The sequence below is a fragment of the Leucopleurus acutus genome (genome assembly GCF_964270905.1).
Source record: "Leucopleurus acutus genome assembly, chromosome: 15".
Classification (NCBI taxonomy): Eukaryota; Metazoa; Chordata; class Mammalia; order Artiodactyla; family Delphinidae; genus Leucopleurus; species Leucopleurus acutus.
The window spans coordinates 35,939,763-35,962,191 of NC_139157.1; the positions used below are offsets into that span (position 1 = coordinate 35,939,763).

Consider the following 22,429-nt stretch of genomic DNA (forward strand, 5'->3'; position numbering starts at 1 on the left):
AAAACTATGTTTAATATCATCCCCCAAAAAAGGTTAAAAAAAAAACCACTACTCTTCTCAGCCTGTTCCTAAGATCAATACTTTAATCCTTATGTTCATTTATATTCATGTATATGGTACCGTTATACACTGGCACAATGTAAGATTAGCTTTCAGTCCTTATTTTTCATTCACATTCACTATTGTTAGTAGATTAGCACCAAAAGACAATTCCTAAAGAAATATGTCTCATGAAATGATTTATCAATATATTAATGTTGCTATTAAAATTAATTTTCTCATCCAATCTATCTCTACTTTCACGTCAGGACTTTTTCATGATAAAAGACAGGTCTAACCACTTTTTAATTCTAATTTTCCTTTGGTATAATAAATAAGCCATAGAGCAACAGTTTCTGCCAGTTTTAATAGATTAATGTAACCACTTATGTTTCTTCCCAATTTACGTTCTTACAGGTAAAATTCCATTACAATGAATTCTCTTGGATAGCCAAATTGATTGTTATAGCAAACCCACTGTTACAGTGAAATTATTTTATATATATTACATAGCTTCAGGATCAATTTATTACAAAGATGCTAGGATTTAAGAAGTGAAAGCCAGCGTCTGAAACCTGAGTAAAAAGTGACACATATACAGTTCTTTCCATCAGTAAGATCAGAGATCACTGTGTAGTACGGTACTGTTTATTTTGAAATTTTGTGTGTAAAATTACAGAACAATCAAGAAATAATTTCTCTTTCTCCTTCATATAATAAAGCCTCCAACAAAGTACTTCTTATACCAGTTTATTCTTCATAAATAAATCACTATTATAATTGACTATTGAGAAATTAAAATGTTTGAACTTTAAAAAAAATACAGAGCCCTTCTTGATTAACAGAATTTGTTTTAATGGGATTTTATCTATAGTATCTTATACCTTAGACAAGGAACCACTAAAACAAAATCAATGACAAAATATTCATATAACTATATCACAGATTTCAGGAAACAAACATTAAGAAACAATTTAAAACTACCCAGTAATAGCTTCACGTAAAACCCAATTGTAATTAGACTTCAAAGAGACCAGAATATTAGTTTATGTTGAGCTAAAATTAGGGAAATCTTCCACTGTTGACATTTTCATGTTCTTAGTTTGTCAATCAAATAATCAGCCTGTAATGGAAAAATAACATATTTTTTTATTCTAGTTATCATAGCCTACATGAAATAATTCTACTGGCACCCCTATTATAATAAGCCACAGCAGAAGAACTGGATACTACATATTCTGTTCCTAAAAATATCTTACAAAAAACTCTCAACATAACAGTTTTCAAACTAGAGTAAAGGTGTTTATTCTATACTATATATAAATAGGCAGATTTTTATCCACATTGCCTTTTTGTTAGATAGTTTCAATAAGGAAAATAAATATAATACTAAAGACATGGAAGAACCTGAAATGCATTTAACTAAGTGAAAGAAGCCAATCTGAAAAGGCTACATACAATATGATTCTAACTACATGATATTCTGGAAAAGGCAAAACTGGAGACATTAAAAAGATCAGTGGTTACCAGGGTTTAAGGGGGAGGGAGAAATGAATAGTCAGAGCACAGAGGATTTTCAGGGCAGTTAAACTATTCTGCATGATTCTACAATTGTGGATATATGTCATTATACATTCATCCAAACCCACAGAATGTACAACACCAAGAATGAACCGTAATGTAAACTATGGACTTTGAGTGATAATAACATGTCAATGTAGTTTCATGGATTATAACGAATGTATCACTGTGGTGTAGGATGTCGACAGTGGGGAAGACTGCAAGTATGTGGGGACAGAGGTATACGGGAACTCTGTGTACTTTCCATTCAATTTTGCTGTGAACCTAAAACTGCTCTAAAAAAATAAGGAAAACAAAAAGAATAAAAAGTAAACTAAAGCCTTCTTTAGTTACATCATTTCAGATACTTTTCTCAATCATCATATATCTGAAAAATTATGTAAGATTTCAGAATAAACGTTAATATCTTTATCTTGATTTTTTCAGTCTCATAATATATACTTAAATACCTAGATTTAAGAAGAGTTCAGATTCCCAGGACGAACCATTAATAGATCTCATAACTTTGTTCATTCATTTTTTTCCCAACTAAAAAATCATGTAAGGAAATACAGTTTAAAAAGTATAAAAATGTATTTCTAATTATTTTTTACTATAAAAGCATAGATAGTGTAGAAACTTAGAAATACAAATAAGAAAAAAATATGTTTTTTATCATACTGATTTTTTTTAAGAGACCACACCAGCTTCCTACAAAATGTCCCACTTTTTAATTTCAAATATATACACCACATACCTTAAATATATGGACAACAAGTTGAGGAGAGAGATAATAAGTTTGAAATATGAAGTTTCTAGAAATCAACTGCTTTTTCACTTCTTTTGTACTATGACTATAATAATAATCTGCATTAACTAATGGTAATTACTTAATTTGCAATTTGATGGTTTTTCAGATATAGCAACTATAGGTCACCTTATCATCATGGACACATAAAATAAGAAACATAAATTACTAGTCAAGTGGCCCTGGAAGGACAGAGTCATTTAATAACTAAAGCTTGACTGTCAGGTTACAAGCCAATAATCAGTTGAATTCTATTCTACTTTTGCCCTAGTAAAGCAAAATTCTGCAATTTTTTTAGGCTCAAAGCTTCAACTTCAGATCTAGTAGCTGATGCTACTACTTGCATCAATTTCTGCAATGAGGTTGATGATGACAGAGGCAGCAGATAACATTTACTGAGCCCTCACCATCCGCAATGTACAGTTTTAAGTGCTTTACATGTTAATTATTTCATCAATCCTCTTATCAACCCTAGATGTAGGCACTATTACCTATACGTCAGTAGTAGATAAAAAAACTTGGGCCTTAAAAAGTTTAAGTAACTTGCACATGGTCACTCAAGTAACTAATAGAGCCACAATTCAGAATTCTGAACTATTAATGCCATGAACTTCTATATCATATCCTCTGCTTACAATTGAGAGACTTTGCCATAGTATCTCTTCCTACAGATTTGATGACCTGGAAAAGTACCCCAAATTAAAAATATTATTTTAGAAATGTGCAAATAGAATGTTAAAACAGATGATCAAGCCTATAAGTGCCCACTGTTGCCAAGAAAAGAAAAACTACAACAAAAAGGACAAATATTTTAAATATTTTTGTATGCTGCTAGCATAACAATAACACTTACTGTGATAAACCAATAGGAATTCACTCTATAAACCAATTTTGATAAGAAGCTAAGCTGATCGGCTGGTGCCAGAACATGAAGGTGCAAATGGGAAATGGAACAGAATGGTGGCACATGGAAACCCATTCTGAAAGAGCAAGGTAAGAGATAATTGACAAATTAGTTCTACAACAGTTTAAAACTATATTTTCAGGTTAAAACACATAAATATTAAATATATCCAAAACAAGTTACCTAAGGGAGACAGATTACCACTCAAACATCTCTTTCACTGTTTTTCTTTATGAACTTGAGAGTATTCACACAGTTCATCTTCATGTTGAAGTTCACAATAAGATAAACTCTTCATTGAGAAAGGTTTTCACAGAATATTATGCCTCTGTATAACCCTTATGAATTCTGAGCTGGCATTATGTCTTATTACTTCAGTTCTTATCATATTAAGCTTTAATTCTCCTAAAAGATGTCTCTGCAGTGAATCTTAAAATTACTGAACGCTGAAGTAGAAGTAGGATTCCTTTTTCCAAGACATAGCCAGTAGATGGCGCACTTTCTCCTTTAATAAAGTGGTCATTTCCTTAGCCTCACTAAAAAAACTTTATCATCACTTAAGTTTCTTGAATACTAAAAATAAGTTAGATGATAACTATTCATAACTATTTGCTTTATAAAATATTTACAAGAGAATTCCTTTGGTAAAAAAAAATTTTAATATGATTTAACCTCTTAAAAATCCATTTACACACAGTTTTGGAAGTCTACTTTGTAAGTGGAGCAAGGCACACCTGTAACAATAATTCAAGCCTAGAAATATTTGCCTGTTCAAACTAGAAGTAAGTCTCAATTTTTAAAAAAGACTAAAAATGACTGGGAACGTGGGAAGAAGGCAAGGAGAGGTGCTATAATGCAGCAGGACAGGACAGACTGTGGAATCAGATCCGTAACATATTGAAAAGCCTCTACCACCACCCAGAAAAGGAGACTAGGTTTTCCCTCTATGAAACAGGAGTCATATAATGGAATCAAGTAATCTAAAAGCTAGAAGTAACTCAAGGGTTCACTCAACCTTTTCATTTTAAAGATTTTAAAGATGGGGAAACCAAGATCTAGAAAGTTGAAGAGACTTCTCAAGGTCACAAAGTTAGGCAGTGGTAGAGCTAGAATTGAAACTCAGGGCTCTTGACAACCAGTCCAGTGTTCATGCTTCTAATGAGCACTTCTATGACTGGGAAGGGAACGTGTTGATTTTGACCAAAGGGTCTCAAATACCATCTGTTCCTTGTCATTATCATCCTTGGATATAGTTCATAATAGTTTTCACAGGATTTTCACACATTCAATCTCATTTTAGCCTACAAGTAGGCACTGCAGGTATTATCTTGGAGAGTTTAAATGACTTGTCTAAAGTAACACAGCCAGTACAACTACAGTAGAAGCAAGTAACACTGATAGCATTAGAATTCAGGCCTCTGAATTCCAGTTCAGAGGTGTCAAAGTAATCACTATACCTGCCTTGGTACTACTTTGATCATACAAGGCAAAATCGAAATCTTTTAAAAAGAAAAAATAAATAGATTAATTAAAACAGTTACCAAATTGAATATTGTATGCTTTTACTCAAACTTTGGTTAATGTCAGAGTGCAGTTCAACAAATTCAAGTTACTTTCATGCTAGAAGGGTAATAATGTATTTTTAAATCATATAAAATAAATTTTTTCTAAGGAAATTCAATTTACTCACAATTTTATAGGAATGCACATATTGAACAAAGAGGACTAAGCAACTAATTTTACCTACCCACTGCTTCAATATACTTGTCTGTCCAAAACTAAATGTGGCGATTATTAGACGATGTTGAGATGTGAAAAAAAGTTTTGTTTATTAAATTTACCAATGAATAATATGTTCACTTTCAGGAAAACTGCATTTAAACCATGAATTCTGCCATCTCTACTTTCGTTTTCCTGAGGAAATAACATTTCAGAAAAACCAACTGCATATATTGGTTTCTATCTGGAAGTATACATACCTCGTATTTTTGAAGTCAGTGAAATTATTCCTTTCAAGAATGGTTTTTCCAACAGTTACCATGTTCTCAACTACAAAACAGTAAAGAAACTACATTACACTATAGGAGACATTAAGTTCACTACCTAGTTATTAACCCGAAATTTTAGGGTCCTAGTAAAAAGTCGTATCAAATGGATACACATTTAAAGACTCATCCAGTAGCTCTAAGTTACGAAGAAATTTGCTTATCAACAACTGAAATGAAGGTTCAACCCATCACAAACTGTCACACATAAGCTGACTTTGAACAGCTGTTGAGGGATATTATCAAGTGACTGTTTAGGACATCTGATCCTACTGAGGTCTAATTCTAATCATAAGGAAACCAAGTAATTAAACAAAAACTGTTTGAGTTAAGAGGACAAGAAAACTTTGAATTTGTCTTTGAACTCAAATTAGGAATATGACATCCCTTTATGTTGGCCCAGCCATGACTAGCTAAATGTTTGTTTTGGCTTCCAAACTCTTATTTGCCTTAGCATCTTTATTGTCTCAATGTTTCATGGCCTTCAGGTGGGAATATGCTTCCCCATTAAAAAAATTTTGGTAACCCAGGATCTTCAAAGCACAATGCCAAACTTTAGATCTCTTTTGTTTCTGAATGGTGTAATCAAGCATTTGAAAAGAGAAGAAGTGAGAGAATCTGCAGAGGGCAGTTGTTAAAATGAGGCTTATAAAATCATTGCTAACAGTTAACCTCTCTAAGTCAGGCTTGAGTGGGAAGGCTTCCATGACAAGGCCAGTACCACAAGGTCAAAAAAAAAGCTCATGTTACTTCGAGCCAGACTGTATCTTGTTTTCTTTTAAAAATACTCCCAAGGGCTTCCCTGGTGGTGCAGTGGTTGAGAGTCCGCCTGCCGATGCAGGGGACACAGGTTCGTGCCCAGGTCTGGGAAGATCCCACGTGCCGCGGAGCGGCTGGGCCCGTGAGCCATGGCCACTGAGCCTGCGCGTCCGGAGCCTGTGCTCCGCAATGGGAGAGGCCACAACAGTGAGAAGCCCGCGTACCGCAAAAAAAAAAAAAAAAAAAAAAAAAAAAGACACAAGAAGTATTTCCAGACATAAAAAGGAACATTTTACAATGATAAAAATGGATCATTGAGAAGACATGACAATCATAATTACATATTCACTTAAAATCAGATCCAAAATACATGAAGCAAAACCTATTGTCTCTTTCCTATTTCATTGATATCTACTCTACTATTTCCTTCTTTATACTTTATTTTGATCTGATTTGCTTGCCTCTTTCTAGCATCCTAAACTGGAAACTTAGGTCATTGGTTTTGTACCTCCTTTTCTAATGTAAGCACTTAAAGCTATAAATTTCCCTCTAGGCACTTCTTCAGCTACATTCTACAAATTTTGTTATGTTGTATTTTTATTACCAATCAGTTCAAAATATTGTCTTTTTTACCTATTTATTTAGAAGTTACTTAAAAGTGTTTTAACTTAAAAATATTTAGTGCTATTCTAGATTTTATTATTTATTTTAATTCCATTGTCATCAGACAATGTATTTTATAAGATTTTGATCATCTGAAATGCATTGAGACTTATTTTATTGTCCAGAATATGGACTATCTTGGTGAACATGTGCTCATAACAAAATGTATATTCTATAGTTAGGTGAAGTTCTATTAATGTCAATTATAGTCACAGTGCTTGATAGTATTATTAAGCTCTTCCATATGCTTATTATTTTTCCAATTTTATAGACTGTATAAAAATATTAATTTCAAGGACTTTTAAAGTTTTATTATGGAAATATTCAAATATACACAAAATCAGTAAAAACAGTACATATAATGAAATCCCAAACACCCACCATGCTGCTTCAAAATTAGTAACATTTGATTTGCAACTGTTATAAAAACTTTTAACAAGAAAAGAAATACCAGAAAAAGAAAAGCAAGCATAAACACATTTCTCCCTCCTTAAGAAAAACAGTATAAAAGGAAATACTTAAGGCTGGTGGCTGTTGCCTAGTACTAAATACTGCACGTATATTGGCCTCTGTCTGTTGGAAGGAGCATGAAACATACTGATAGAACTGAAGATGACTAAGGAATTTCACAATATCTCGAAAAAACAGTTTAAAAACTGGTAATTCAGTAGTCTAAACACTAATAAACCACATACCGAGGTTTTCATCAAAGAGATTTCTTAGTCACCTTCAAAAATCTGGCCCAACTTATCTATCTTGCCAGCTACCTTAAAGTATTGACCAAACATCCCAGACCCTGATGACAATGGCTACTGAAGCAGGTTTGAAGTAAACTTAGCAATGTCTTCGTAAACCGTAGCTGACAAGTCACAGAAATCATGTATAGGAAAATACAGGATAATCCTGTAAGAGACAAGATTTCAGAATCTCTTTTTCAGAGGCTAAAAGTTCATCACTAAAATCTCATAATTAAACTTTGGTCCTACTTCAACTATACAGGAAATTAAAAGGCAGGAAACTACAAGGCAGGTACCAATATGGTCTCACTCTCACGTCATATGTACTCATATGCCATACTATAACTTATTTGTTTATAACTTTTTTAAAATTAATTTTTATTGGAGTATAGTTGCTTTACAATGTTATGTTAGTTTCTGCTGTACAGCAAAGTGAATCAGCTATATGTATACATATATTCCCTCTTTTTTGGATTTCCTTCCCATTTAGGTTACCACAGAGCACTGAGTAGAGTTCCCTGTGATATACAGTAGGTTCTCATTAGTTATCAATTTTATACATAGTAGTGTATATATGTCAATCCTAATCTCCCAACTCATTCCACCTCCCCATTGCCCCCTTGGTATCCATACGTTTGTTCTCTATGTGTGCATCTCTATTTTTGTTTTGCAAATAAGTTCATCTGTATCATTTTTCTAGATTCCACATATAAGTGATATTATACGCTATTTGTTTTTCTCTTTCTGACTTACTTCACTCTGTATGACAGTCTCTAGGTCCATCCACGTCTCTGCAAATGGCACAATTCCGTTCCTTTTTATGGCTGAGCAATAGTCCATTGTATATATGTACCACATCTTCTTTATCCATTCTATTTGTTTATAAGTTTTCATATTATCTTTCACTTTCAGAATCAAGAAAGCCATCATTTAAAAAGCATAAAGAGGCATTATCTTTTAGAGATTTAAAAAATTAAATAACATGGCGTCTGAGATTTGCTTAAAATCCACTGTGGGAGAAGGTTAATATATGTAAAGAAATTGGCCATGAGTTAATAAATGTTGAAGTTGGGTGATAAATACATGGAGATTATACTATTTTCTTTATTTTTGTACATATTTGAAATTTTTCATAATGCAAGTTTCAAAAAGCCATAATGCTCCTTTATCACAATACCTGGCTAAACTGTTTCTTTTCAATTGTCACTGCCATCACTGATGCCAGTTCACGATGATATAACCATGAAGAATACTGCCATCAACTTACCCAGTTCTATCTGATCTTTCTTTAGATATCTGCAGTTTCCAATATGCATCTTTGGCACCACAAGATAATGATGAGGTGCTGCTGGCTTGATATCTTTGAAGCAAACTAGGTCTTCATTCTAAAGGAAAATATCATTTGTTAGTGAATTTTTAAAAAGAATTTCCTAATGCTGTTCTGGCATGTCTTAAACATCATACATAAATCTCAGTCTGATAGGGAAATGGTGCTTATGTTACAACTAATCTCCATTGGGCAGTTTTGTGATTATGCATTATGTCCATAAAGACAAGCTTTAGCTTCCTTCATGAGATGCTCATTTATTTCAGAGAAGAAAAAGACTTATATAAAATCAATTTCCAGAAAACAATTATGAATGAAGTTCATTAAAACTTCATTACCATAATTCCAGAGTTTTTTTTAATTTCATTATATATTTCTCCATCTCTACCCTAAGGTTTTTCTACTCCTAATATGTACTTTTAAAGGTTCTACCACAGAATCATAGCAAGATTGATAAATTCTTTTTTACATTTACTTTTTTTCCAAAGTGCCATTTTCTGCATTTATAACATCATCTAGCATCTATATATCCAGGGGTTACATTTTTAAACATTTTTACAATAATTATAAATACTTTTTCTTTATGTTTACTTGCCACTTTATAGCATTAAAAAGACTCTGAAATGCTGAAACAAACTCTAGTATACTGTACTAAGTTATGTGTCCAGTCCATTACATGTATGGTATCAGTTTTCTGGTTTCTATACTCCACACATTAATGTAAGGAAAAAAGAAAAGGAAACAAAAAAGGGAGTCTTTCAACCTATTAACATTTGAGGTTCAAGTTTTTTCAAAAGAAAAATCTATATTCCCTAAATAACCTTATTCAATATCTTATATTAAAAAATTAGTCAAAATTAAATAAAATCAGTATCAATAAGCATAGTTTCCCCGAATGCACTGTTGCTCATTAGTGCTCCATTCCAAGAACTAAAATTCAGTTGTAACAAGGGCCTCATATCCATACCAATAATCTTGATTTCAGTGAGAATAATGATGAAAGGCAATTGTACATCCTGTAACACGAACTTCCTTATCAGTATCCATACTGCTCATCTAAGCTTCAGGTGACTGACAAATTGACCCGCAGTGAGACCACAATTCAGTGAATGGGACTTTTTGTCTACTTTAGCCCCCAGCAGAGTCATGACTGAAATGGAGGGCAGCAAAAATACAGTATTATGTGTCCCTCTCCTATCTCAAGGCTTCTATAAAATGTCCACAATATCACTCTATTAAAATATTGCTTAAATATTGATTTTGTTGCTGTCCTCATTTACATACTTTCAACCAAGAGCTGCCAAAATGTGGAGGCACAGCCACACAAAAATCTCCATTATTTTTCCAGATATTGAGTGTAACCTGCCTGTAAGATGAGAATAGAGAGGGGGAGAAATTGTAACTTTTAAGACCTTGAAGTAAACAGTGATCAACTGAATGTAGCATGAGCTATGAGGAAAGTACACAAACAAGAAACGAATTGAGGTGCCTGCCTACAGAAACGGATTTATGCTGTGTTTAAAGAATATGAGAATCCTATTGCCCCCAAACTTTGAGGAAAAATCTATAGCAGCTGTTGCTTTGCGTTAATGTATCAGGAAAATGAAAGGAAAAGAATCTGTTACTCTCTTCGGCTGATGCAAGACAAAGGTTTGAGGATAAGATAGAAAATTTAGTAGAAACAGAAAATCATGAGAGGTGACTAGGGATAATGTATGCAGCATACTCCCCCCAGCGCCAAGAGGAAATCTTCTGATATACTGGGGAAAGTGATGGGTTTCCTGCAATTCAGGGACAGAGACTCAGACCAGGTGGTGTGTGTGTGTGTGTGTGTGTGTGTGTGTGTGTGTGTGTGTGTGTGTGTGTGTGTGTGTGTGTGTGTGTGTAAATTTATGTAAATATGTATACATGTGTATATATATGTATATGTGTGTTATATATACACACACACACGTGTGTGTATAGTCCCAGAAGGTTGGTTGACTTGGGGAACCCCAAGAGCTAACCCTAACCCTAAAATAACAAGCATGACAATTATTTCCATTTTTATTATGGTTTTCCCGTCTAGTAGTAACTTTAAATATACATATCCATGGAATGTTTTAGAAAGGGATAAGATCAAAAGGGATAAGACAGCAATGTTTTTGAATGTTTAAAGTTTTCCATTATTTACTTAATGCTTCCAGCTGAGAAACAACTAGTATCGGGGGTCAAATCTAGTACAACAAAATTGTACTTCCCAGACTGATTCATAACACAACAATTTTGTATGTCTTTATTTCCCCCTCAATTATGGCATTAACTTTTAAAAATCCAGAGGTAATTCTTTCTGGTACAGAATACATCCCGATTAGAATTATTTAGAGATAATATAGCTGAATTCTATAGCTGAATTCTAGCAGGAGTAACACTTCTTTAGATTCATGGAACTACAAAATGCTAGTCTAAAGGATAACAGGAGAAAAACATTAAAGAAGCTCTTAAAAATCTGCTGTCATACATGACTCAGCCATAAGAATGAACCAAATGCCCAGTTCTGTCTTCATCTCCCAAAACCCTATTTTGAAAGGTTCTGTTTACTAAATGTCGTGTGTGAATATTTTATTTTCCCAATTCTCGTTAATTAAAGAAACCTACCAATTGACATAACTGTCATCATCACCACCAGATAAAATTCCTGTCAAAAGCAAAGCGATGACGTTTTATTTAGCCTATGCAATCAATGATTGAATTAGATTTCCATTAAGCTTTCTAAAATATTGAAACTGGCTCTCTGATGTCTCTCATTGCTACTACTGATCTAGCCAGTATTTAGACTCTTCATTTAAAAGAAAGACTGGGGCTTCCCTGGTGGCACAGTGGTTGAGAATCTGCCTGCTAATGCAGGGGACATGGGTTCGAGTTCTGGTCTGGGAAGATCCCACATGCCGCGGAGCAACTGGGCCTGTGAGCCACAACTACTGAGCCTGCGCATCTGGAGCCTGTGCTCCGCAACAAGAGAGGCTGCGACAGTGAGAGGCCCACGCACTGCGATGAAGAGTGGCCCCCGCTTGCCACAACTAGAGAAACCCCTCGCACAGCAACGAAGACCCAACACAGCACAAATAAATTAATTAATTAATAAACTCCTACCCCCAACATCTTCTTAAAAAAAAAAAAAAAAGCCACTACAAACCCGTACAGGAAAGCTATCCAAAGATCACTCATTAAAAAAAATAAATAAAAGAAAGACTGTCCTCCCATTCCACAGATAAAGAGGCAAAAAATATGAAATAATATTTGTACAAGGCTATTCTTTGCAGCATGATTTATGATAGCAAAAGACTGAAAATAAGCCAACTGTCCATAAAATTCAACTAAGACTGGCTGAATAAATTACAGTAAATCCATACAGTGGAGTATTGTGTAGTTATAAAAAGGAATGAGGAAGATCTTTATACACTTATGAAATCATTTCTGGAATAAATTCCTAAGGTAAAAAAGAAAAAGCATGGAACAAGGTTAAGCTATCTTTTGTGTAAGAAGGCAGAGTATAAATATAAACACACGCATACATATCTACTCACAAAGGAAAGAAAAACCAAAAATATTTTTTAAAGGTTTGTTACGGGGAAAGAGGAACAGGGTAGAGATAACAAGAGAATGGATACTAGACTTCAAATGTACTTTGCTTTACAATTTTGATTTTAAAAGCATGTGAATATTTACCATACATTTTTGGACTCAAAAAAAAAAAGTAGTCCTTAACAATGGAAAACAAACAGAAATGAGTGAACCTAACTATTTGTCATGTTGGTAGCATAATTACACAGAGAAAAGATAATTTCAAGTGACTTTAAAATACAGAATTTTGACTACCTATACCTAGTGATACCCACTAAAAGAGAATTTTTCATGTCAGTTCAGATCATAGGCAAGCTTCTCAAGTGTAGGACATGCCATGTTCATCTTTGACCTCCAAGTGAGTAACACATATCAATAGTAAGCCTGCAAAATCTGTTCAGTAAATGACAGTTGCTTAAACAGAAAGATAAAACTACCCATATTCCCTTATCTACCCCTTAAAAAAATGGTGTGTCGTTAGGGTTTTCATATACTTTTCCTCAGAAATGGATGACCTTCAGGCTTCCCTGGTGGCGCAGTGGTTAAGAATCCGCCTGCCAATGCCGGGGACACGGGTTCGAGCCCCGGCCCGGGAAGATCCCACATGCTGTGGAACAACTAAGCCCGTGTGCCCCAACTACTGAGCCTGCACTCTAGAGCCCGCGAGCCACAACTACTGAAGCCCGTGCGCCTAGCGCCCGTGCTCCACAACAAGAGAAGCCACGGCAATGAGAAGCCCGTGCACCACAACGAAGAGTAGCCCCCGCTTGCCACAACTACAGAAAAGCCCACGCGCAGCAACAAACACCCAACTCAGCCAAAAATAAATAAATAAATTTATTTGAAAAAAAGAAATGGATGACTTTCTTAAAGTTGGAATTATGGCCATTGTTTGATTATAACAGTGTTTCTTAAACTTTTCTCATTACCACCCTCCTAAGGAATATTTTTAGACTTATTCCTAATTGCCCTCCCATGATATGTTAATATCACAAATATATTGTGTATCTCTCATGTCCTATATGGCATAGCTGTACTTTATATATAAAGAGTAAGCCATATACTTTCCTCCTTCACCTCCTTCAGGGCTTCATTCAAATGCCACCTTCTTAGTGCAGCTTTTCCTGACTAAAAATTTAAAATTTGCATCCCTTTTCTCTTTTTCATTCCCATCTAATGAACTATGTATCAATATTCTGAACTATGTATCAATATCCATTCTCTATATTTTACTTATTATGTTGCTTACTATTTCCTGTGAGTAAGCTCCATGAGGACAGGGATTGTTGCACATTTTATTTACTGCTATATCCTAATGCCTCCAACAGTGCCTGACACACAGAAGGCACTCATTCAAATACTGAGTAATGGATGAGTGACTGAGTTTCTCTTTCTCAGGGACAAAGCTCTACCACCGTGGGCCATTTTAAACCTCTCTCCATTGGCACCTTCCCATCGGGATTTAAATGCACCAAAGTCTTCACTGTTTTAAAAAGCTTTCTCTTAACTCCATCTCCTCCTGTAGTTACCTTACCTTTTCTCTTCTCCCCAAGACTGCCAAACTTCCTTCAAAAGTCGTCTGTATTTGCTGCCTTCAATTTTTTATCCTTCAGGTTCTTATCAACTACAATCTGCCTTCTGCCTCACCACTGCACTGCAGTTGCTCTCCTCAAGGTCAATGACCATCACTCTGGGGACAAAACCAGTTCTGATCTAAGTTGCCCTCTCTGCAGGCATATTGGAGAGTCACCTAACCCAGATTCGAGGATTAGGGAAGGCTGATGTTGCTGCCAATTCCTATCTTCCTAACATACTCCCTTCCCTTAGCTTTCCTAGTTTTCCCTCTGTTTCTCTCTCCTCCTTTCAGGTCCTCTTCCTCTGCCTCTCTCTTGTAGGGGCCCCTTCACTTCTTACTCTACATATACTTCCTAGGTGATCTCATTAATTTCCCTCTTTTCAATTTCCATCTGTAAGCTGACAGTTTCTATAATCTGAGCTAGAGATGCACATCTGTGCAGAGTCAGACTCCTAAATATCCTTAAATTGATTGGCTTTTCTTCATTCCCACTACTACATCTTATTTCAGGCCATCATCAGGCTGGATTACTTCAACAGCCTCATAACTGATCTCCATGCCTCCAGGCTGGTCCTCTCTAAATCATTCTCCACAATGGTGTCAGATAATCTTTCAAAGATCAAACCCTTTCATGTAACTTCTCAACCCCTTTCTTCCAACCCGGCATTAACAGTAGCATTAAACACTGTAGAGCTTCCCTTCACTCTTCAAATAAAGCCAAAACTCCTTAACATGAATTACAGTAGCCTTAATAACTTGGCCCCTTGTCTACCTCTCTAGCTTCACCTTTCACCACTCATCCCCTCAAACTCCATGCTCCAGTTAGACTGAATTTCTGTTCTCCTGTGGCAGAAACCAAACCTCTGAAGGTGCTCTTTACCAGGGGCGTCTTCTCTCCTCCTCACCTGACCAATGCCTACTTACTTTTTCGTGTCTCACTTCCTCTGGAAAGCCTTCCCTATCCCTTCAAATCTGGGCCAGGTTCTCCTCGCACGAGCCCTGCAAAATACTGCAGGTGGTAAAACCATCTCATCGTACAACAGGGCACTGTTACCAGCTGCCTCTTCTGTCCCTTTAGATTATAAAATCCAGACAGGGACTAGCCTTTACCTTGCTCACCAATGAATCTCCAACAGTGCTTAGAAGGAAGTCAATTTACTTTTAACAAATGAATGAATGATTACTACAAAAAACCACAAAGAAGCCCAGAATCTTTGGAGCTGATTCTTTCAAAAGATGTTTCTTGGGCTTCCCTGGTTGCGCAGTGGTTGGGGGTCGGCCTGCCGATGCAAGGGACACGGGCTCGTGCCCTGGTCCGGGAGGATCCCGCGTGCCGCAGAGCGGCTGGGCCCGTAGGCCATGGCTGCTGGGCCTGAGCGTCCGGAGCCTGTGCTCCGCAACGGGAGAGGCCACAGCAGTGAGAGGCCCGCGTACCGCAAAAAAAAAAAAAAAGTATGTTTCTTTAAAGGCAAGTCGAGCTGGTGGAAGAAAGTGCCTACCAGATCATCTGTTTTAAAATATCTGGACAAAGTCTTAATGCTCTGAATATGTCCACATATCGTAACTGATAACACTTCTAAGGAACTGGACCCTTTAGTGGAAATCAGAATCTATTAAGTAATAGTTTGACCTCGGACCCACTCCTGCCAGCCTATTTTCGGTCAATCTAACAAACAGGTTTTCACAATTACCATTATCTATTTTCTACTGGTTTCTCTTCAGTACCAGTATTAAGAGTGCGGAATGTAAAAGCAGTGTCTAGAAAGGCGGGGGGAGGGGGGTCCCTTTAATAAAATCAGAGGCCATACATGCTATTGTCCACAAAGTACCTCGGCAGCTGCAGAGAGACTTTACCACTACATTTTCTCCCCTTACAATAGCAAAGAGGTGGCTGACACTCCCTGCGCCTAGAGAAGCAAGTCTGTTATTAACACTAGGACACCCAGCCTCCCCCAGCCCCATTTATCAGGACCCTCCCCACCCGATCCACATCAGCGAGGTCCCCTCGCGGAGCCCCCAGGAGCGATCGGGTCCCCGGTCGCGCGTCACCGCCAACCTCACAGTACAGGAGTTCAGTGCTGGGATCCTGCTGCGCCGCGATCCGGCAGAACACGCACTTGCTACTGTAGTTCTCGAGCTCCGGCGACTCTGCGGCGACGGCGGTGGTCTCCGAAGGGGATCCCAGAGGTTCTGCAGCCGCCGCTGCCTCAGAGTCGGCACATGACTTCTTGAAATCACATTCATGCTCCTCCGCCATCGCCTCCGCTCCCGCGCCGCCGAGAGCCTCAGGATTCTCAACAGGGCCTACGCAGAGTTAGCCTCCCGCACCTCCTAGATTTTACCTCGAGGCGTCGCCCCTCGCCTGGCGTTGGGGCGGAAAGGGAGTTGGGCACGCTCGCTGATCCCGGGCCACGCCAGATCCAAGGCGACTGACTAGCTGCGGAGCATCAAAGCCAGAGGCTCGCTTGCACGCCGGCTGCCACTAGGGGACGTGCGAGGACGCTACACGGAAGAGTGGTCGGCCGCGGCAGTTGCCCCTCCCTCTGCGTCTCGTTGGTAACTACGCAGGACTTCCGCCAAAACGCAGGCTCGCGCCCCACGTCGTGGTGACGTCACGGGAGCGCCGTGTCCTCGGGGCGGAATGGAACCTGTTGACTGTACTGAACGTCGTTTCCCTGAATCCTGTAATGTAAGGTGCCCCAAGAGTGTATAACGATGTCTTAAAAAAAAGTTTTTAAAGTTTAATTTTTTAAGCTTACGAATTCGTAGGTTTTAAGAGAAAGAACAAGATATCTAGAACTTTGTTTTCAACAAGATCATATTTGATCCTTTGTGTACGCATTTTCAGCCATGATAATTTTAGGTGCTAAGCTCAAAATGTGAAACTGAATTTCCCATCTGTCTTTAATTGTTGTTGTTGTTAACAGCACCAGCTAGATCAAAACAGCGCGCTTTATCTCATTCTTCATACACAGGTACTGCGGAATCCTGTAGTTTATAGTCTGAAATATTCCGGAACTTTACTGCCCGTGGCTCATTATGCCTCACCTGGATCACTGCGATATCCTTCTAACTAGTTTTCCTCCTTGAGTTTTCTGCCACTCAGGTAAAAACCGTGTGTTACCAACTCAGGTGCTTGGACTCTTAGGAGTCTCAGACTAAACTTTTAAAAGGCCTCTCAGGGCCAGGAAAGCCATGCCAAGGGATTATCACAGATTTTGCCTAACAGATTTGGATGAATTCCTCCCTTTTTGAGGTTCCCCCCAAAATACCTTGAAACTCTTGCATTTGTTTGGAGGTGGCCTTCCTTATTTATTGGATAAGGTTTCTGAGAACCTCTGAGTTTCCAATTTCTGGAGGGTTCAGGTAGAGAGAAAATATAAATGTTTCAATTCTACTTAGGGGTGTAATTTACCAAACTGCTATAAATCATAATTAGCTTGAGGTGAAGGGTTTCCTTGTATCTGGAGAACACAGAATAAAAGCCAGTAATATCTCAGGTGAGACCGAAAAATTATAACCATATCCATCAGTTTACTCAATCTCATGTAATTAATAGTTTTATAGAGCCATCTGGTTTACCCAGTTCAGCAGTATGATTTGAAAGTTATCAGAAACTTGAACTTGTCAAAAAGCCCTTTCTATGAATCTTCCTGAAATGAAGCATTTTTGTTTTTTTAAACTTATTTTATTGAAGTATAGTTGATTTACAATGTTGTGTTAATTTCTGCTGCACAGCACAGTGATGCAGTTATGCATGTATGTACATTCTTTTTCATATTCTTTTCCATTATAGTTTGTCACAGGAAATTGAATATAGTTTCCTGTGCTATACAGTAGGACCTTGTTTATCCATTCTCTTTATAATAGTTTGCATCTGCTAATCCAGAACTCCCAATCCACCCCTCCCCCACTTGACAACTGCAAGTCTGTTCTCTATGTCTGTAAGTCTTTTCCTGTTTTGTTCTCTATGTCTGTAAGTCTTTTCCTGTTTTGTAGATAAGTTCTTTGTGTCAGATTTTAGATTCCACATATAAGTGATATCATATAGTATTTGTCTTTCTCTTTCTGAATTACTTAGTATGATCATCTCTAGTTGCATCCATGTTGCTGCAAATGTCATTATTTCATTCTTTTTTATGGCTGAGTAGTATTCTATTGTATATATGTACCATATCTTCTTTTTTTTTTTTTTAAAGTCTTTTTTTTTTTTTTAAAGTCTTTTTTTTTTTAACATCTTTATTGGGGTATAATTGCTTTACAATGGTGTGTTAGTTTCTGCTTTATAACAAAGTGAATCAGTTATACATATACATATGTTCCCATATCTCTTCCCTCTTGCGTCTCCCTCCCTCCCACCCTCCCTATCCCACCCCTCCAGGCTGTCACAAAGCACCGAGCCAATATCCCTGTGCCATGCGGCTGCTTCCCACTAGCTATCTATCTTACTACGTTTGTTAGTGTGTATATGTCCATGACTCTCTCTCGCCCCGTCACTGCTCACCCTTCCCCCTCCCCATAACCTCAAGTCCGTTCTCTAGGAGGTCTGCGTCTTTATTCCTGCCTTACCCCTAGGTTCTTCATGACATTTTTTTTTCTTAAATTCCATATATATGTGTTAGCATACGGTATTTGTCTTTTTCTTTCTGACTTACTTCACTGTGTATGACAGACTCTAGGTCTATCCACCTCATTACAAATAGCTCAATTTCGTTTCTTTTTATGGCTGAGTAATATTCCATTGCATATCTTCTTTATTCATTCATCTGTCAATGAACATTTAGGTTGTTTCCGTGTCTTGGCTGTTGTGAATAGTGCTGCTATGGACATAGGGGGAGGCGCACCTGTCCTGATGATGTCCCTGGTGATACCTGCGATTGCTTCGCTCACTTACCTGTTACTTTCAAAAACTTGCTTCCCATTCCCAAACCTTTGACTTGATATAGTTCCCTACCATGGAAGTGGGAGGAGCAAAACAAAGTATTTAAAATTGTCTGGAGTATATGTCCTGGTGTGGGAACAGGCAAAAATATAGGCACTGTGTGTGCACAGACAGAGCTGCTACCAGGTGGGGTTCTGGATAGCTCCCCTGAGGAATAGCAATTTGCGTTGTGTGACAGTAAACTAATTTTAAATTTTATTTGTGAAATGGAGTGCTCTTTTCTAATTTCAAAAAGGCACCATATGGGCCAGTAGCAACCCTGCTTCAGAGCAGGCTCTGGAGTTAGACAGCTGTACAACTTACCATCTGTGAAGACATGGGCTAAGTTTTTTATCTTTCCCTGAGATAGATATATATATATATATCTGAAACACTCCGCTGCACACTTGAAACCAACACGTTGTAAATTAACTACACTTCAATAAAAATAACCAATATTGAAAATAATATATAATATGAATGTAAGTCACATTACTGTTATCAGTAGCAAACATTTATTAAGAGCCAACTCTGAACATCATACCATACTAAAACAAGCCTTTATTTGTCTATGCTTTCCGCATCGCTTACTGATCCATTCCTCTGCTCTCCTTTGCAACCAAACTTCCCCCCAAAAGTTGACTATACTCTTCCGAATCCCTCTCCCCCTCTCCTCTCACGCTGTCTCCCATCAAGCTTTCACTGCCATCATCCCGTCCAAACTATGCTGTCAAGTTGACCAGTGACCCCCATGTCACCAAATCTAATTGTCTCTTCTCAGTGCTCATCTTTTCAGCAAAAGTTGATTATTATCTTCCTCTTGATAAAACATTTTTTTCCTCTTGTTTTCCAGCACACCACACTTTCAGATTTCCTCCTACTTGATTGGTTGTTCCTTCTGCAGTCTCCTTGGCTGCTTCCACTTCTTCCAAACCTCTCTCATCACTAATGGGCTTTGGTCCTAGGTTTTTCTGTCCCTCCTTCTCTCTCTCCCTCCCACTCACACATAAAAGGCTGTACATATTTAACATATACAATTTGATACTACTCTTCTCTTTAGCTATACTCACTCCTTTGGTGATCTCATGCAGCCCAATATCATCCCATTAGTCAGTGACAGAGCAGAGACCCCAACCCAAGCAGTCTAATGGGAACCTGTGCTCTTAAATCATGGTACTTTGACGTGTACATGTGTTCAGATATGTCTAGTATGAGTCATGTTTATTAAATATACATATGTGAAAAAAAAGAAAAAAATATATACATATGAATTTGTAAGAAAGATACCTGAAAGAATACATACCAAATATATTTGCATTGTGATCTCTGGATGGGTAAATTATGTCTTGATGTTTTTCTTTTTTTTTGGTTTTTCTGTATATTTTACGTCTTTAACAATGAAAATATAGTACTTTTGTCGTAAGGAAAACATTTTAACAGATTTTTAAAATTCAGAATTCCAAATAAACTTCATTTCCTTTAATCATTCTCTGTTTCATAAATAATCTCATTCCATAAATTTTTGAGTTGTTCAACCCTGATGTCAAGAGCCATGAAGCATTTTTAGGCAGATTTCTTTGTGTTTTGGGGAGAGACAGACAGTGGAGCTACTACAACCATATGTCTGATACAGTGCAGTATTTAGTCCATTTTGCAGTGAGGATAGGAAAGTGTGTTGGTGAGTTTGTCTTAATCTCATAAAGTATCATCTTGTCAGTAACACCCCTTTTCCACATCCTAAATAGAAATTTCCTGAACACAAATACAAAAACCTTCTCTGGCTTATATTTAGTAAATAGGAGTAACTTTTTGCTGTTTCACTAGTGTCTCAAGAATTTTAGATTTTTCTGAAGGTGAAAAAAAAGCGTGGACACACTTCCCTCTCCTTAAGAAAAACAATATAAAAGGAAATACTTAAGGCTAGAGTGGCTGTTGCTTGGTACTAAGTACTGCATAATTTTGGCCTCCATCTGTTGGAGTGAGTGAAATGTCTAACAGGCAAAAGAAGGGGAGGAAGGAGTGCTTGTGTGTGGGAAAGGAGGGAAATTTCCAGTTTCCGATTATTAAACTGCCTTATTTAGAGCTCTCTTGGAAGAAATACTGGCAAGTGGCCCAGAGTCCCGACTTGTGACTGTTTGAGCTTTGCTGAAGTACTTTAAGGGAAGTCCTGATGTGTTGTTCTGAAGTGGAAACTGTGTAAATTTTTTGTAATGGAGAGAATGATAAAAGAAAAAAAAAATCCCATCTCCTTATAGCAACTTTCCCATTCCTGCTGTTTCCCTGGTAAGTTATTTTGTTTACTTACCTACAGAGTATAATGCAGACACTGCTGCTTTTTTTCATAATACTTTCCTGAAAGCCATGTCTTCAAAGCATTGAAAGTAATTTCTACTTTTATCAGAAATAAGATTACACTTAGACTTTGCATTTCTGATAAAGAATTCAGCATAAACAAAGTTTGATGTGACTAACACCTTACCTTTGTCTGGCATTTTGCAATTTTCTAAGGCACTTTCATATATGTAAGTTAATTTGATTCTCATAACAAATCAGAGAAGTAGATTTTATTACCCCTATTGTAGAAATGGAGAAAATGAGACATAGGAAGATGAGTCAGCCTACTCACGATCATTTAGTTGGTGGATGATAGAGGGATCCAGACCTTTAGTAGAACCAGACCAGAGGCACTTCTTTTCTCCCTCAAATCAACAGAAAACAGCTACCATGTAAATCAGCCCACCTCCATCATCTTGAAGTTAATGTAAATTTTCTTGTCAAATTCACACCTGTATTTTTTCATAATCTCAAGGCCAATAAATCTCATCTTCACCATTCATTCTTTTTCTTGTTAAAAAATTTTTTTTAGTTTTCTTAACTGATACCCAAAGCGTCTTATGCTTCTTTTTCCCCTAACGTTTTTCCATCTCTGACCTTTGAATCTCTTTCCACTTTAAAAGCCACAGTTTATTTGTAAGCACCCTAATCTGTATCCTCAGCTTCCTCACAGAACCATACCTTCACCTTCTTGCCTTAACTGAAACCTGGCATTCCCCCAAGGATATCACTTCCCTTGAGCATCGACAAACAAAAACTACTTTTTTCCCCACCTTCCAACATGCTGAGAGAGATTTGGAAGCAGTGTTGGCGTTCTCTAGCTTCTAACTGCCAGTCCAGGTGATCCCATTCCCACCTGTATGCAACTCCCCACCCTCTGCGCCCTTTCGAGTATCATGCTATAGCATGAAGCATAATCACATTGTGCACCAGCTTCTTGGTCACTCCCCCAGATTCACAGAGAGCTTCAGGACCTGGCCCACAAATGCCGCCAGACTCCCGCGTTATCTCAGACAACCTCAGCATCCGTGATTCATAGCTTCTCAATCACACAAAGGGATTCCAGTGCCCTTTGCCTCCATTCCTCTTTAGCAGAACTCATTCCTGTGGCAAAATCCTAGCTTGACATTTACCCAGATGCCCTGAAAACCTA

At 37.3% G+C, this 22,429-nt stretch overlaps 1 protein-coding gene across 1 annotated transcript; it reads right to left on the reverse strand.

The window, feature by feature from the left end:
* Positions 1–427: 427 nt before the first annotated feature.
* On the reverse strand, positions 428–16,400 carry HINT3 (histidine triad nucleotide binding protein 3). The gene is made up of 5 exons (XM_082855574.1): positions 16,078–16,400; positions 8,783–8,900; positions 5,291–5,360; positions 3,261–3,387; positions 428–1,162 (listed from the first exon to the last, which is right to left on the reverse strand). The coding sequence occupies exons 1-5, from the start codon at positions 16,276–16,278 to the stop codon at positions 1,130–1,132; spliced, it is 549 nt and encodes a 182-aa protein (XP_082711700.1). The 5' UTR covers positions 16,279–16,400; the 3' UTR covers positions 428–1,129.
* Between the last annotated feature and the right edge of the window lie 6,029 nt (positions 16,401–22,429).

Excerpts from the sequence above, each read along its gene's own strand:
- HINT3 (XM_082855574.1), bottom strand. The coding sequence starts at position 16,278 with ATGGCGGAGGAGCATGAATGTGATTTCAAGAAGTCATGTGCCGACTCT. Across the intron at positions 8,901-16,077 it reads CTGAACTCCTGTACTGTGAG|AATGAAGACCTAGTTTGCTT; the intron begins GTTGGCGGTGAC and ends ATTTTCCTTTAG. Across the intron at positions 3,388-5,290 it reads ACTGACTTCAAAAATACGAG|AATGGGTTTCCATGTGCCAC; the intron begins GTATGTATACTT and ends TTGCTCTTTCAG.